The 17,934-nt window shown below is 41.1% G+C and overlaps 2 protein-coding genes across 4 annotated transcripts in view; one reads left to right on the plus strand and one right to left on the minus strand.

Moving 5' to 3' along the window:
• Positions 1-3,870, plus strand: part of ndrg4 (NDRG family member 4) — a 64,636-nt gene extending 60,766 nt beyond the window's left edge. For 2 of the 3 annotated variants that reach the window (XM_078257978.1, XM_078257976.1), the window contains 2 exons: positions 406-444; positions 3,415-3,870. In XM_078257978.1, coding sequence (XP_078114104.1) covers positions 406-444; positions 3,415-3,569 — 194 coding nt within the window. In that variant the 3' untranslated portion in view covers positions 3,570-3,870. The remainder of the gene's footprint in view (positions 1-405; positions 445-3,414) is intronic. The other variant, XM_078257977.1, reaches the window with a different exon arrangement.
• Positions 3,871-8,963: 5,093 nt separating this feature from the next.
• LOC144522698 (olfactomedin-4-like) lies at positions 8,964-16,837 on the minus strand. The gene is made up of 7 exons (XM_078257975.1): positions 16,678-16,837; positions 15,609-15,734; positions 13,992-14,210; positions 13,109-13,262; positions 11,786-12,013; positions 10,865-11,033; positions 8,964-9,743 (listed from the first exon to the last, which is right to left on the minus strand). Exons 1-7 carry the CDS (start codon positions 16,729-16,731, stop codon positions 9,278-9,280), a joined length of 1,416 nt encoding a protein of 471 aa, XP_078114101.1. The 5' UTR covers positions 16,732-16,837; the 3' UTR covers positions 8,964-9,277.
• Between the last annotated feature and the right edge of the window lie 1,097 nt (positions 16,838-17,934).

Below are 17,934 nucleotides of genomic sequence, written 5' to 3' on the forward strand. Positions count from 1 at the left end.
ACGGAGGTCTGTAGCCGGCGTCACAAAGCTCTGTTGCAGCTTAAACAGCTAGCAACTGCCGCTCGGCGTCATGGAGCTCGTAGCCAGCCGGCGTCATGTAACCAGCGGCATCACATGACCAGCCAGCAGTCTCCTAGTTTCGTATGATATCATACGTTTTGGTGTGCATACATTTTCGTACAATATCATACAAACCCGTTATGAAAATGCGTTGACTGTGGACACGTACCATGAGAGTGTGATTTCATATGTTTGTGTCTTTGCCCTTGCAGTCATTTCTAATAACTATTTCAGCGGCTGTGTTATCGTAGTGATGTGTGTGTGCTGTGATGTCATGTGTTTCATGCAGAGGGACATGATCTGTGTTAATCTTGCCCTCTGTCTCCCCCCGCCCCGTTCTCTCAGTCGCTTATGTGAAGGATCGGAGGTTGAGTGGAGGGCCAGGTACTTCCTCCTCCCCCTTCATCCTCTGACCTCTTATTGCTGCCCTGTGCGATGACATTGTGAAATTTATTTTAATTTCATTTGGTTATGAATACATTATTTTGGGCTGTTATAAAAAAAAAAAATTACATGTGCTGTCATTTCTAGTGTTTTTTTTTTAATTTTTTTTATCCCAAGGACATTAAACCCCCATCATTGTTTTATTACAAATATATTTTCCTCCAATGGAAAAATATACTGCCCTTACTTCCTCTCTCCACATTCCTTTGTCATTGCATCTCCAATACTACTCTTTGCATGGCCTTCAGCTAGCTTCGAGCACAGCCTTTTGGACTAAGTTTGCAACAAACAATGTCTTTAAATGACGACCGACCTTAGACAAGTACAAGTTTAGCCTTTAAAGCAGCAAAGTGTACTTTGAATGAGAGACTCAAAATTGTCCTCTAGGGCTCTGGGCTTTTGTTGAAAGCCATACAAAGACTCTGCAGCCTCAATAAAAAGCAGAGCGTGACATTTTTTCGAGAACCAAACAAGACTCAGCCAGCATCCCTTGGACTGATACAGGTCTCTTAAAGCTGGAGCCAGTGTTCTAAATTGTTCATGCTCAAACCATTTGAGGTATTCAACGTTTTCTTGAGTTGTACTATAGTCAGGGTGGATACACTAAAACAAATCAAATTAATTCCAGGTTATCAGCTCTTTAAAGCTGCGCTAATTAATATTAACATGGATCAAATTACTGTTTGACATGTGAAAGGAGTCATTTATTGTGAAGAATTATGCATCAGCCCTGCAGTTCCCCGCAACTTATTTTTAGCCTCTTGTAGCTCTTTGTTGTGGTTTTCTGGCCCACAAAGTCCACTTTCATCAAGCTTACAGGATCAGAAAACACTCTGGTTAACCCCCATACACTACCCGAAAAGTGCCAAATAACAAGTAAAGCAACATTTGTAACTAGCTGGATAACATAGTTGCGCATTCAGCAGCTTCAGAGCCTGAGTTGGTAGAGACCAAAACAGATCTAAAGGGAAAGTGAAAATGTGTCAGGTGGCCAGAAATATGACTCCAAATGAATGCTACAGCAACTAAAACGGTACTCGGAGTGACAGTCCTCCACCAAGGCATACCCTAACTCACATTGTTTATGCAGTGTTTTGTGAATTTTCCCAGTCGGGAACTCATTTTCCCGATTATTCCGACACCATATGAATGCAGCACAAACATCCTATCTCGCAATGTTAAAGAATGTCAAAAATAATGTGTATCCGCTCCAAAATATAATGGGTTCTTTCTTGGCCCATGCCACACCGTTCCACCAAGTTTCACAATGAGTGAGCTAGTAATTTTTCCGTAATCCTGCTAACTGACAGACAGATAAACAAACAAACGACACGGACAAATGGACAAACAGAACGGAAAACATTACCTTCTTTGCGGAGGTAGTTAATGCAGCTTGAGGCATGGTAACCATTCCAACTGTAGACCTTTTTTTTTATTCATCACTGATTTAAACGTACCGACAATTACATCAATAATGTATTGTTTTATTGCATGAATCCTACAAATTTCTTATGGAATTATTATACTTTTGTTAAACCTCAAGCTTAACATATTCAGAAACAGGATTGATACATAGAGTGTAATTCCTAACCTTGGAACAGCAGTTGACAAAACAATCTCAATTCACTTGCTATTAATTAATTGATTATTAATTAATAACTAGGCTAATTTAATACAATTCCATAACAATAAGCTTCATATAACACAAAGTGCACGATGCCGACAATGTGTCTGTGTGTAGACACACTGACAGCTTTAAAGAGCCCCTGTTATGTTTTTTGAATTTTTTTCATCTTTTAGAGTGTTATATAGTTTTTTGTAATAGATTGTAATAGATTTATAAAGTAAAAAAATAAAACATTTCACTCCAAATGGAGCTTTCTCTACCACAGACAGCACTTTATCTCAACTGCCTAAAAACACCTCGCCCACATTCCTGTTTGAAATACCTCAAAAAGTGATGTCACTGATTGAGGAAGCCTGCCCAGTTTTTTATATGTGCTGCCCAGTGGTGCTGCCTGAACAAGCACAGGCCGCCCACTGGCTTGTTTGAATTGGGTTTACCAATCACAACAGAGTGGGCCAGCTGACCAACCAAAACAGACTGGGCTTTTCAGGAAGGTGGGCCAAGAGCTCAGACAGGCAGAGGAGCTGCACCAATGGGCAGTATGAGAAACAATGTTTTTTGAACATGAAAGCAGGGCTGTAGTCAAGTCCAAATTTGTCGAGTCCAAGACAAGTCCAAGCCCAGGAGTAGTCGAGACCAAGTCAAGACAGAGTCCAAATCAGAGACGGTCATGACCGAAAAATAGTATTCTGAAAATGATTGAGGCGTGATAATTGCGGTATATGACACAGCCAGGCAAACACCAGGCGACCAATGTCAATGCCTGTTCTAGATGGATTTTGAATTAAACCAACACCTTTTTTCTGAACAAGCACGCTTTATCAATGATTATGTTTTAAAGGAGGAAGATGTTTTAGAAAAAAAAGCATTAAGTGCTGGACTCGGTCCAGACCAACAAGAATATTTGGTAAGTCATATGGCCGAGTCCGAGACCATTCCGAGTCCAACTACCAAGAGTTCAAGACAAGTCCAAGACAATGGAAAAACGTCTCTCAAGTACTACAGCCCTGCATCAAAGCATGTAAACCTTTTTTAGTAGACCCCAAGAGTACAAATAAGACGCTGAAAAGAAGTATAATAGGGGCTCTTTAATGAACAACCCTAACCATTCAGGGCTGTTGTGTGAGCCAGCCAGCTGCCTGTTCTCACGCGCAAAACGATATTCTTCACTTGTCCACATTAGCATGTATTCCCAACATCTCCACATTATCAAATGATCACACACTTTTTTTTACAAAATGTAATGCTGAATTCTGATTTGTTTCCACCCTTCCCCGTCCCAGTGCCCTCCGCCAGTATGACCCGCCTGGCTCGTTCCAGGACGGCCTCCCTGACCAGCGCCAGCTCGATCGATGGGTCCCGCTCTCGGGCCTGCACCCATTCCGACAGCACCGAGGGAGTCGGCCCGGTCACCCACACCATGGAGGTGTCCTGCTGAGGAGTCGGCCAGACCTAGAAAGAGGGAGGGGGTGGAGGGATGGAGAGGGAAAGAGCAAGACGGATGATGGCCAAGAAATGACGGGGTAGGGGTATGAGGAAAATGTGAAGGATAGAAGGTGTGACTACTGCTGTGTCTCAAATAGCCCACACTAAGCTATAGCCTCCCACCAATATTTCTTTCAAACTTGTGAAAATGGCGGGCGAGGAAAATGCAACGATTGAAACATGCAAACACCAAACTTTACAAATGTACTTCATGCACTTGTTTATTCAGTAAGTACCACTATTCTATATTCAGATAGCGACATTAGGTGGCGGTAATGCTCTGCCCGGCTGCAATTTACCATTAAAAAGAAAAGGTAGAGGCATTTTCGATCAGTGCATAACAGCCGTGCGTGATTTGAGACAACACTACCCTGTCAAAATGTACGCACTACACAAATAAGTACATAGTGTACTCACGGGAGTATCCGATTTGACACACACCTTAATTCTCCGTAGTCAGACATGGTAGATTGTAGAACGAGATGGCAACAGGAAGGAAAGTTCATGAACAAGGTGGGGACAGCTCTCTCTTTGCTTCATCTATTTCATCTGGATCCCTTTGTCTGCCATCTTTTCCCTCCTCCACTGTAAAATAACATATGTGTTGCTACTAAGACCCAGCACTTAAACGATTTAGGCAACTGTTTTTGTTCTTGCAGTGTTATTCTTGTGTTTGCTGTCTCCTCTTTCTTTGCCTGCACCCCCACCACCCACGCCTCCACAGAAAAGGACGTAATGCTGTCTGTCAGCTGTCAAGACAGCCATATATGATATGAGCTGCTGTTAATAATGTCATTTGGAAATCGGTCAGAGAAGATAAAAGTGTGGGCAAGGAAAACACAACCTTTAGGTGGTACCTTAATGAAAAAGTGTTATGCATCAGTATTTTTGCAAGCAGTTTATTATTTTGTTGTATGGACAAAAAGCGAGTATCTCTCTTACTGTTGTTTCGAAGAGATGGTTTCTTCTCTGTGTGACTGGTGAGGGTCAGAGGGTGTGTCCAGAATTTGAAAGACAACAGAACACAGCCCATCGTAGCCGAGTGCACCTGTAGTGCATAGAGAGGATTTGTTAGCTTTTTTTAGTCTAAGAGCATAGCTAGCTATAGTACACTACGCTGATTTAAAGCTGCACTTGGTAAGATTTTATGTCAAACTTGTAAACTACACTTTGAATGCAAAAAAAGTGATATAATCTGCATACATGCGTTTCAGGCCGCAAGTCATTAGCGAACTGAGACCTAGCCACTACACCACCAGGGAGCTTAGCTGGCACAAATGTGCACCTCCATCCATTTGTATTGCTTTTCCCATGATAATGTGTATGTGATATGGCCAAAGTACAACCAGATTTGTGTTTGAAGAATCTTGATGATGAGCAATTTACAGAAAAGACAATGAAAAAGGCACCATGAGATGAAGAGTTTATTGTACAATTTGCGTAAATAGCATGTAATCTGTGAATATTATTTTACCTAATAGAGGGATATTATTGGATCTGTGCAGTGCAATGCAAGATTGTCCTATTCACACTAATCGGGACACTACATATTCTTGTGTTTGTTTCTCTGCCATGGAGAAAATAAGAATCAAATTAAACTGTCTCCTAAGAGGCACTTATCCACAGACAGCTTTATTCCATTAGGTTTGATTCTGTATGGAGCATCACAGAGACAGCCAGGCTGGTCAACATGAGACATCACATTATTGATTACTGAAGTTCAAATCTTCCCTTATTACTGCCATTTGGAGCCACATTACTGCAATGTTGCTGAGTGCAGCTTTAAGCTGTTTGCCATCTCACATTTTGTAGCCAATCCACTACTACATGAATATAGGCTAGAGTAAGTATTTATTAACACGTATATGCATGTGAACATGAACGTCATTTTAGGGCATTCTAGTATCTGAGTAGTATCTAGTATTAGGGTGTTCTTCATTAGCACCTTACATTGTGGCTAGTTATATAGAGCCATGGATGCAACCACCATCATCAGTCTGTAACTCTAGTGCATGGATGCGGTTCTGGCCATATTTGGCTCTCCATCATGACAGTCACACTCTGACCCAAAACAAACTTGACCAGGACGACCGAGGCAGGACCAGGATGAACCCACAAGCTCTCTTTGCAGGTCACCACCAAAGAACTCGCAGCAGCCTTCCCTTACAGCGCCCAGCCTCCATCTATGGATATACCAAAGCTATCCACCCCCCCCAACACACACACACACACACACACACACACACACAAGTATCCACAACCACAAACAGTCCCATGCACACACACATTTTCACACACCTTCTCAAATGAAACCTGCGTGGGCTGTAAGGGAACTAAGCCAAAGGAAAGACATTAATACAAAATTCACACACAAGAAGGAATCCATTGCTATGTCAACCTGTTCTCACTCCCAACTTGTCAACATACTGATGCTTAGTCAGTAGCCATTAGAGGCACCCTTTAGTGTCTGTATAGGGCATAGCAGTTCTGTGAAATGACGTAGTATGAAGAGCAACAATGTTTATAAGGTTGGAGTGGCGCGTCAGTCCAAGCCGTTCTCATTCCCAACTCGTAAAATACTGACGCTTGGTCAGTGGCTTTCAACGTTGGATACCGATGCAAAAATCACCCTTGTGGCTGTATGGAACGCACCGGACAGAGCAGCAGCTGGACCGCAGCGCTGTAAGATGACGTAGTATTAGGAGCAACAACGGTAGCGATTAGTATGAAAGACCTAAAATCCGCATAGGGAGGTTGGTTGGAAAGTGGATGGGTCAAACAACACAGGACTTTTACCCAGGAGACCGTAGTTCTTGTCCCTTTCTTGTCCCGCGTTTCACTGAAATGTACATTTTGTAACCCCACCCACCATGCCGCATGTCAGTTAAACGTACCTTCTGATCCAGAGTGTCAAAAAGTTACGCCAATAGTCCCGACCAAGCGCGTCTAAATATGACGCCAAAGGGCTAGACGTGAGTCCTGACCCAGAGCGTCAAAAAGTGACGCCAAGGGTCCCAACCAAGCGTGTCTAAATATGACGCTAAAGGAGACTTTTTGCGTCAATAACAAACGCAAAGGCACCTGACCAACCATAGCTTTTTGACGCAATAGGAGTGAGAATGTGTTGGTCACTCAAACGTACATTTTTTTAACCCAACCACGATCTTTCCCTACCACTTACTGAATGGTTTTACAGTACTCTGCTCGTTGAAAAATTACACTAAGGGTTCCTGACCCAGAGCATCAAAAAGTGACATCAAGGGGTCATGACAAAGCGCATTGAAAAATAACAAAGTGGTAAAAAGTGATACCAAGGGGTCGTGACTAAGCGATAGTATTTGACAAGTTGGGAGTGAGAATGTGTTGGCTGTGTGGTCAGTGTGCGTTTTGATGTGATGTGTAACCATAATCTCACCAGTAGAGTACACATATATAAGTATAGTTTTAGACTAGTGAAGCTGTGTGCTGTTGTCTGCTGTAAAACTGGAACACCTTGTCAGTAGTAATCAGAGATGGGGTCCCCTGGTTTTTGGCTTAGTAATGTACAGTATTTGTGTACCATAAGCACCTTCTTCTGTTTCCACTGGTCCCCAGTCAGAAGGGGCCGTAGCTTCCAATTGCTGAGGAGTGCGCTTCCCTGAGGTGGCCTGTAAGGGGCGGGGCTTTTTTGGAGCCATTTGGGCGCCAAGTTTGGAATGTAGGGCAACCCCCAGCCACCATAAAAAAATATACCCCCATCCCCATAAAAAAAATCACAAGGTGCCCCGGCTCTCACAGGCAAACCCAGTCGCAACCTAAAGGGCTATCAGCTGAAGTCACTTTTCAAAATTTTGGTAGTGTTGTTGTGTTTTTGAGCACCAGGGGGCCCTAGAGATCAGCAGATGGATTTATTTTTCAAGCAAAGAAGAAGATAAGGGTTTATTACCAAAACAGTAGAGAGAGATTCTGACCTGTAAAATATTGAATGACTGAATGAATGAATGTTTGAAGCTGGAAATATCCAGTAAATGTAATAGTTTGAAACAAAATCAAGAGGAGAGATTATTCGAAGATAATAGACAGTCAGTCAAACACATCAGTAACTCCTCTGTGAACCTTATGGTTGGATTTCATGAACACAGAAGTTTGCATGTAGCGGAGTATAAGATCATCTTTTAGTGTTTTCTCTCTTTTCTCTCTTTACTAAGCTATTTTCTGCCACCTACACTTTGGTTTCCTCCTACACAACTTCTACCCAAACTGCCCAGGGGGGCTCCTGAATGTATTTTGTCCTTTTTTGAAGTGATGTACAGTATTGTCAATTTACGCCTCTAATAACCCCCTCACATATGATTTGCACTTCTATCCCTGCCCCACATCTTTAACATGTAACCCTGTACATGAAAACCCAGTTCCTTCCTGCTCCCTCAAGGTCTATAAATAGTGAAGTTCAGTAGTGATTTGTGAAGTCGACAGCTCCTGTAAGCTGGCACTCGATCAGTTAGTATAGACCTTGGTCCTCCTTGCACTTGTAGATACTTTTTATTTATAGAGCAGGTAACCTGAAACGAACACTCTGACACTACTGTATTGTGAAGAAAATTTCAACATATTTCTGTTCCTCTTCCCTTGGAGTTTCTCTTTTTTTTATAGGCAACGATAGGGTGTAACCTCATCTTGGTATGATGATATTGGTTCTTGTGTACTACTACTTTTCTTCTTCCTTATACTGCCATTATGAATTATTTGTATTGAGCAATAAGTTCTTTTTTTTTTTTCCATTTGGTTGTTTCGTGTTGTGGGAGTCTTCCCTATATGAGCTTGTTTCTATTCACAACAGTAGAAAGACTCTTACCTACTTTGCTGTCATTCAGATGTGTAATGTAAAGTTTCAATATATTATATACAAATAAATATAAAACGTAAGCTGTCTCTGTCCATGTACTGATCAAGTAACAAGTAAGAAATAAAGACTTCATGTCAGACATTTGTGGAATCAGGTGTCTGATCATTTTCAGTTTGTTTTCAATAAATGTGGAGCAGCTCTCACTTCCATTTGCACATCTCTCACCACCGCTGTGACAAAATCAAATTGACAACATGTCCTTCAAACCATACGACGATACACATGAGTGTTTTCCATTCTCATATTTAAATGTAATGGTCGGGTTTTGAAACACCTTAAAGTTGTGAAACGGTCACAGTTTGGGTATGTTTAGGCACAATAACGCGTTCCATTAAAACAAGTTGTATTTTCACTGTGGGAATGTATCTATCCAGGTTAGCCAATGTTAGCAATACCAGTTAATAAAAACACATTAGGCTGTATTTTGTACATACAAACTGCAAAACAACATGTCCACAGATAGAAGTTGGACAGTACTGTTTAAGACTGATTAAATGATACACAAATGAGACAGAAGTACAAATAAACTATATTACTACAGCGTTCACACTCTAAGATATACATAAATCACCTGCAGAGAGAACTATGTTTTGCAATGCAAATTAACATTGTGCAGAATTTACCATGTAAATAGACCATGTACCATGTACAGTAGGCGTATAGTAGTAGTATTTCCACACCCCCTCAATACAAATTTTTGCTGGCCTTTACTAAGGAGTCACCTTTATTTCTTTGTGCTGGTCACTATTACTGCAGCCATTATTTAGATACAGACTTTAATGGAAAACATTGTCAGCATATCCATTTCGGTTAAACAAAACCTTATAAGAGACCATGTAGGAGTCACAGTAGGCATGCAGCATCTGGTCCACAGGGCTGTAGTTGAGGGCATAAATGTTGGGAGACATCTTTTTGATGAAGATGCCAATGTTGAACCTCTGCTCTCCTGTTGTGGTGTCAAATGAATAGAAGATCTCCTCCAGGTCCTTGTTGAGGTACCGTGTGGCATAGAGCACGCCGCAGGCCATGAAGGTGTTGGTCACCCCCTGCTTGTAGACCGAGGTGTGCCAAGTTCGGCCGAGCCTCAGCGATTCACCCTCTTCCACCTTGGACAGCACCAGGTTGCCAAAGTCCTGGGTGGTGGTATAGATCACCCAGACGCCTGACTCATCTGTCGCCAGGTCCAGGTCGGTGAACGGATAGCATTCATCAAGGCGGCAGAAGTTACCCTTTGAGTTAAACCTGAAAAAAACAGGAGACAGAACTGATGTTTCATTTGGTAAACAATGTATCAGTATCTTTTCTTGGACTCATTATGTTATGCTTGTACCTTCATAATTGTACAAGTATGTTAAATTGTACATTCTTAATTTTACAAGTATATTATTTTTTTACAGAGGTAGATTCCATAGAATGTTATAATAGTGGACCTAGCATCAAGGATGTCACCCATTGGTTTGTGGACTTCCGTTTTGAAGCTAGGAGTTTGCATTTTGGCTGTAGTAGTAGTACTACAGTAGTGATCATATTTGGACAAGATAGTGACAAGCCTTTATGGTTATAACGTGTTATTATGGAACCCATGCAACTTCTAGGCTAGACCCACCCTTCAATAGCATTCACATGCTACTATTGGCCAGGCGTCCATGCTTTTGCAAGGTAACATAACCCGTTTTGTTCCAGGTCCTATCCCCTGACCAATTGGCTATCCTAACCTTAACCACTCGAGGTCAATGCCCAACCCCAACCAATCGGGTTGCTTCGTAGGGCGGGACTTGCCTGGAAGTTGGGTGGAATCCATGATAATGTGGTTATATACGTGCCACGCTAATGCTAAAGAGGGAAAGTTGTTGATTTTTTTTAACCAGCTGAAGCGAGTCATCAAGCGATGTTTTGCAGGCTGGTAAACGGGGACCTGTGGGCACTTGCTCCGCTCATCTGCATGTGCGGGAGTACACAAAGCTGGTTGGCTAATGTTACTGCTAGCTAGTTAGCTTTGGTTGGAAAGGTGCTGGTGTTGAACAAGACCTTTATAGTAGGCCAACATGTTCCAATTAACCTTCATGGAGTGAAAACACAGAGCAAGTTTTATACCAAAACAAGTTCAGGTCTATTTTCATGTCCTCAGCGCCAGGGTTAGCATTGCTAAGCCTCTATCATGATTGACAGTTTGGGTGTAGCCACACCCCTAAAGCATCCCCTGCTTTATCATCTATTTTAAAATAAATGGGACCATACTTTATAACATGAACATCATGATGTATTGAAGAAGACTTAAAGATGGTGTTTGAGGCCATAAAGACATTTATTCTGGCGTCTGCAACACCCATTCAAATAATGATCTCAAAGACAAAGCAGCGAACCTGGTGCCTTTGGGTAGTTGTAATGTGGTAACAGTTTGGCTGGTCAGGTTGAATCGACAAACAGAATCCAGGTTGTAACAATTGTAGTACAACTCCCCTCCGTACAGCACAACATTTGGTCCCTGGATGGTGTTGGTTGTGGGGTTAGAGGGGCTAATCTGGACATTACCTGGCAGAAGAAGAAGAATGAGCAGGAGGGGAAGGAGCAAATGCAATCATAAGTAAGTTTGTTGTTGTAATTTGTTAAATATTAAAGAAAGCAATAAAAAGTATTTGTGCCCTACTCTTTTAAAGGATACGTATTTAGTTTTCTTACTATCAATAAATCCTACAAATCAACAGTAAATTAATTCCACTAAATATTGAAAACAAACAACACTGTTGCACTGAGTGACATGTTCCATCATTACCATGAACAGACACACTGTAGATTATTTTGACTCAATCCCACACACACTGTCCTGCTGCCCCAAATACTCACTAATGCACCAAACGTGGATTAATTCACCGCTGAAAATAATCCCCAACAAACCTCCTATTTCCTCCTTGCTAACAATTACAGTGTTCAGCTGTTTCAGGAAATAGTTTAGTCTCTTTTAAAAGTTAAAGTATAGCCTATTATACAGTACAATTATACATATATGCAGTGCCTGAAATGGGCCAGTAATCACCAGTACGTACCGGCACTTCTGATTTTTGTCCACATGAGTACCCTTACCCTTCTGATTGTTATTAACAGTATTATTAGTAGGCTGATATTTATACCAACATAGGTTATATATCATGATTTGCCAAGCAATTCTATGTAAAATCAGCCATTCAGCACCCCTAATAGGTCACATGGAATTCAAATTTGTTTCATAACCATATTTTCAGACACTACGATGATTCGACTGTGATTGAAAGACAATGGTTCGTTACCTGGTGCGCTCACCCCAACAATGAGAGAGCTCAGGCTGGAGTAGAGACGGACATAGTTGGAGTATTTGTTGCTGGAGGTCAACATTACCAGCCAATACCAGCTCTCCTTCCCTGCCTCTGGTTTGGGATCCTGACCCCAGGCTCCATACGTGTAGGAGCCAGGGTACTCTCCTGCTGTGTACACCCTTGGCCCCGTTATGTTCAGAAATTCACCGTGGGGGCAGTTCCCTAAGGGGAAAATATTAAATATATGAGAAGGAAAGAAATTGTACAAAATAATTACAGCTGATTGAGCAATGACTTCTACTTATCGACCTCAATTGAAGTGCAGATACAGTAGACAGAGAACCAGAATGGCCCTTGATATTGGGTGTAATTTTGCTGGAGGTTAAAGCGTAACTCTCACCAAAATGCAACCTAGGGTCTTTTTGTGAATGTACCCGAGTCAAACTTTAGTTTAAAAGCATATTTAGGATGGAATCGCCACTTTTAAGATTTACCGTATTTTCGTTTTTGGGTCAAATGGAATGGGAGTGCTAGGGGCACTTTTATGCTAGCCTCAAAACAGCTATTTATAAAACACTAAGAAGGCTCGACACATGAACGCAAGCATTGACAACATTGTTTGTGTACACAGAGTTTACTAAAAAGAAAGGAGCCGCGGTCTCTGGGGGATGCAACAACAGGGAAATTACTGTGGATTTCCACTGGATGCGGAACGGCTGCATGCTCCGCCATCCGTCAATACCCACCAGGTCTGGATTTGTTGTGGTACGGCTGCGGCCATGACTGACAGCTGTACGAGGACCCACAATATCTCGCAAATTCACGTAGAATAGAACCACAAAACCAACACCAGTTTGTTTCCATCCAGAGGAGTAGAGGGGAAACAACTCTGTGTTCACATCCAGTGGAAATTGCCGGACAAACGCCGCACGCCGGCGACAATAACGCCAACAACAATGGTGTGGTTAGGAAAAGAAAGACGGGGAAAGGTTGTGGTTAGGAAAAGAAGAACGCGTAAAGGAACTAACACACGCGGGACGCGATCCCCGGTCTCCGTGGTGAAAGTCCTCTGTTTTTTTACCCATCCACCACCCCAACCAACCTCCTTATGCGGATTTTCAGCTTTTCAATACTAATCGCTACCATAATCGTGCTGTTATCACGTAATATGCTTCCCATTCAAATACATTAGTTTAAAATTTGTGTTCACCAACACGATGAAACACAGAAAAAACGTGTCCCTGTACACGAATCAATAGATTAAATAACATCACCATTTCACGAACTGCCATGAGACTGGGGCTGCACATACAGTACCTTGTGGAGGCTGAGTGGGTTGGTCGGTGGCGTGAAGTCCTTTGCTGCACTGGTCCAGTTCTTTCTTCAGCTGATTGTTGGCTTGCTGGGTCTTCACGACCTGCATGGTGTCGTACGTCTCCAGCTCCTGCATCTCTGCTTTCAGTTCCTCCAACTGAGAAGCAGAACAGACATCACAATATTTGTTTGGATTATTATTTTCTTTTTTACAAACATGAATGCCCTTGAATGCAGCTGTCATCAGAGACAGTGGACTGACTTATACATTGATAAAGAATAGGGGTGGGTGAAAAAATCGAAAAAAGCATATGTATTGTGATTTTTTTTTGCAACGGTACCGCTGATGCTACATCATATCTTTTTTCTGAAAGCAGAAAATGCAGAAAATCCATGTAATAAATGTCAGACTGACTAACTGACATGTGATATGCATTTTCTTTAGACAACACTTATGAATCCAACATATTATTGGAAAAGATAAATCTGCCTATTCGTAAAATAACAGCAACGACCTCAACAACATTGATGATAGGCTAACTGGCCTATGGGTAAGGTATCCACTATGGTAGTCATCCACCAATACAATTAAGCTAAAGGATTCACTGGGACTTCCACATGTATGCTTGACATTAAAACATAATGATATATGAATATGTAAATAGTAGCTTAGTATTGTAGGGCACCATAAAAGTTTACACTACACATTATGTTAGGCCTATGCAATTCAATACAATATATGTTTTAAGGGGTCCCTGCTAGTCTCTCCTTCAGGTTAGGGGTCATGGCCTAAAAAATGTTAAAGACCCCTGCTATAGATACCAAAATGAATCTGCATATTGAGCAGACAGACACTGCTTTCTTGAAGCCCTCTGTGTGACTCTACCTGTTTACTAGTGTCATCAGTTAGGTGCTGGTGTCCCAGGGTGGTGCTGTTGAGCCTGTCCATGAACAGCTTGATCTCCCTCAGTTCGTTCTCTATCACCTGCAGGCTGACGACTGCGTAGAGGTCTCCGTCATCTTCCCTCTCCAGCATGGACACATCGTCCTGCAGCTGGGGCAGACGCCGCTCCAAACCCAGCAGCAGACTCTCCAGCTCCAGAGTCTGCACACAGAGCAGATCAACACTGTGCTCACCCAGGACTCCAGCAGCAGGAGTGCAGCATTATTATTATTCAGTGGTGGAAGAAGTATTCAGATCCTAAATGCTGTCTCAAAATGAGTCTGTTTCATTCACACATTGAAATGTAAACAGTAAACTGGGAGGAAAATGAATTCCCCCTACACAGTACATGAATCGAATAAAAAGCCTTTTAGAAATAATTTAAATACTGTTTAAATACAGAAAAAGTACAATTCAGTAATATTGCACATTTAGTTGCCTTTTCCTTCAACCCTTTAAACAGCATCACTACGGTGTAAACATAAGTATTCAGATCCTTTACTTCAGTAAAAGTACTAAAACCACACTGTAATATTATTCTGTTAGAAGTCAAAGTAATGTATTGAAAATGTTACTTCAGTAAAAGCATGTAAGTATCATCAGGACATGTATTTAAAGTATTCAAATTAAAGAAAAATCCTCACTTTTTAAACTGGAAACAATCAACAACAACATCAACGGTTCTGTCAATCAGTGTTTAATGGTCTAATCATTACAGCTGTACTCGTAGGCCTGGATATTGTTGGCAGGGGCGGGTCTAGAGGGGGGGCCTGGGGGGTGGCACCCCCCCCACCCCCGAAATATGATTGGCCCCCCTGGTGCCCCCCCAATCCATTGGGCTAGACTGCTGTCAATCTGACTAATTGTGATTTCCATTGGCTCAGAGTCTGTCACTTTGCTGCCTGTTCTGCCAATCGCTGCCTTTCCGTTTGGTGAATGGATGTATACTTTAAACACACATTGTATGGCAACTGTGTACTTTGTTAAAATGTTTAGGCCAGTTTAGAAGTAGAAACATATTGAACTCACTGTAAAGCACTTGTTGCTGTAAGAAATAAATTGTGTATTGCACTTTATTTCGATTCTCCTGTTATCTGAAAACTGTTTACAACAAGGTTCTCTTTGTTGAAGTTTGAGCCAAGTTTATTGTGTAGTATTCGTTAGTAGTGTATTGCACATTATTTGTATACGGTTCTGTGAAAGAAAATGTTCCCAGCCAATGATTGTTGGGTAAGTTTAATTTATAATAAAAAAATTGTGTTTTATAAACTACATGTTTTGTGTGCAAAAACCTTAATTTGTAAAGTAACTAGTAACTAAAGCTGTCAGATGAATGTAGTGGAGTAAAAAGTACATAAAATGTAGCGGAGTAGAAGTAGAAAGTGGCATGAAAAGAAAAGACTCAAGTACAGTACAAGTACTGCAAATTTGTACTTAAGTACAGTACTGGAATAAATGTACTGATTCCACCACTGTTATATTTCCATATTACAGTTTTACAGCTGCTAAGGGTGGTTACATTCTTCCCAGTCTGGGTCAGAGGATAACACAGCTACTTACCTTCTGTGGGGTGATGTTGCTGTTGCATTTTAATGCATTGGTCTCCACTGAGCCGAGTTTGTCATGAGGGAATGCCTTCTCTGAATTAATCAACTCACATGCACACTTATCGCGTGGTGAAGGTGCCTGAAATCAAGAATATTAAACGTTGTTTTTTTGCCACTGTTGAATTGAGCTTGAAACATGTTCCAGCACATTACTGGGTGAAGAGGCCGACTGAAACAAGCAATCAAGAAAGAAAAGTATAAGAAGATGTTTTAATAGACGTTTTAATACCAACTGGACAGTTGGCGACAACGGCAAGGTTCGTGAGTGGCTGATTTACCAACACATTCTCTCTCCCATCGCGTCAAAAAGCGATGCTTTGTCAGGTGGCATTTGTTGTTGACGCTAAAAGTCTCCTTTAGTGTCATATTTAGACTTGGTCGGGACCCTTGGCATCACTATTTGACGCTCTGTTGGCCAAAATAGTTAGAAATGGGCACTGTGCGATTATCTGTAATCACATATAAAGACTATAATATCAATATTTTCCTAGTATTTTTTAGAGCTGTAACAAATTTAGCTGTACAATTAATTGTCTCAGAAATAATTGCAATATAATTGTCTCTTTTAGTCAGATTTAAAAATATTTATTTATTTATTATTTTTTTAAACAAATTGAAGTTTTGAGTGAATCCCAGGATACATCTTTGGTTAAATAATGTCATGTGACCCAGATAATATAATAACACATGTACACAGCATATGAAGTAAACAACATGTCTTTATTGTCATAAAACATTTTTATTTTTAAATAATTTTTAAATTATTAAATTATTAAATTCATTTAATTTTTGTTGCTATGAACATGTAAAGGGTCAAGTCCCAACATCTAACAATTGAAATAATAATACAAATATATAGTCCAACCAATAATAACTTATATAATTACAATTTGGCATATCTAAACAAAATCAACAGTTACCTACGCATTAAGACCTGGTTAAACAAAGAAACCGCGATTATGTAAAAAGACTGAAAATTAGACCATTATGTAATAATTGTTATAGGCTTAGTGTTTTCTTACCTGTTGGGTGAGGGTGAACAGAGCACATAGTGGAACGATCACATACAGCTTCATGGCGGAGCAGAGAGCAGAGCTGAATGAAACTGTCCCTGAACACACCGTGAATATGACTGGGTCTGACTGAAGCTTCTAACTTGTGAACACTCCCACATACCTCTGCGTGTGAATGAGTGAATGTGCATGTGTATGTGTGTGTGTGTGTGTGTGTGTGTGTGTGTGTGTGTGTGTGTGTGTGTGTGTGTGTGTGTGTGTGTGTGTGTCTTAATTACATTATGGGGTCCACAATCTGGTAGCACAGTCACAATGTGGGTATCAAAATGTGTGTGTGTGTGTGTGTGTGTGTGTGTGTGTGTGTGTGTGTGTGTGTGTGTGTGTGTGTTTCTTTCACAATGTGATCACTTCCTCCTTGTGGTTGGATTAGCAGCCACATGGACTTTTTTGATATAATGAAGGGAAAACTGAATACTGACAGATTTTGCATAAGATATTTTGAGCTAAACGTTTCCCTTTTGGAGCACTAAGGTCAATGGTGAAAGAAGTATTCAGATGCTTTACTTTAGTAGCACAATTAGCACATAACAATGTAAAAATACTAATTTACAGGCACACTTTCTGCATTCATAGTATGACTCATACAGCTACAGAATTTTTAAGACGTGTCAACAGCAAAATGCACTCAAGTGGTGAAAGTAGTCATTATGCATATTCTATTATTGGATTATTATTATTATTATTTCATTAAGGTTTAAGCAGCACTTTAGTGTCAGCTGAACTCAACTTGAATGTGTGTTGCTTAAAAGTAGGCTGTCAGCATTAACGCGTTCATGGCGATGCGATTAATTTTTTTTACTCGCATTAATCGCATGCTGCCATTTATTAATTTATTTTACACTCACTCGGCTTCGTGTCGTGCCTAACAACGCCCCTTAGCTGTTCTGAAATCATTAGAGTCTAGCTAGGCTATTATTTTGACCCTTTGCAGCACCATTACTTATCATCAAGCTGCCACTTCCTCGTATCACATCCTGCTGCTGCAGGCTGCAGCATGATGGAGAAACACAGCAGCAATAACTCTGAATGGAGCTTTTTATTTTCCAAAACTCCCAGACGGCTTGTAGACAAGTCCAAACCATATGCACGTTGTGTAAAGCCGAGTTAAAATATCACCGAAGCATGTCAAGCTTGAGCTTCCACCTACGAGCTAAGCATAGTAGTACAGTTAACGTGACTCAGGTTGATGCTAGCGGGCTCAGGCAA

This window comes from Sander vitreus, chromosome 8 (assembly GCF_031162955.1).
Source record: "Sander vitreus isolate 19-12246 chromosome 8, sanVit1, whole genome shotgun sequence".
NCBI lineage: Eukaryota > Metazoa > Chordata > Actinopteri > Perciformes > Percidae > Sander > Sander vitreus.

Excerpts from the sequence above, each read along its gene's own strand:
- LOC144522698 (XM_078257975.1), bottom strand. The coding sequence starts at position 16,731 with ATGAAGCTGTATGTGATCGTTCCACTATGTGCTCTGTTCACCCTCACC. Across the intron at positions 15,735-16,677 it reads TGTTCACCCTCACCCAACAG|GCACCTTCACCACGCGATAA; the intron begins GTAAGAAAACAC and ends TCTTGATTTCAG. Across the intron at positions 14,211-15,608 it reads GCAACATCACCCCACAGAAG|ACTCTGGAGCTGGAGAGTCT; the intron begins GTAAGTAGCTGT and ends CTCTGTGTGCAG.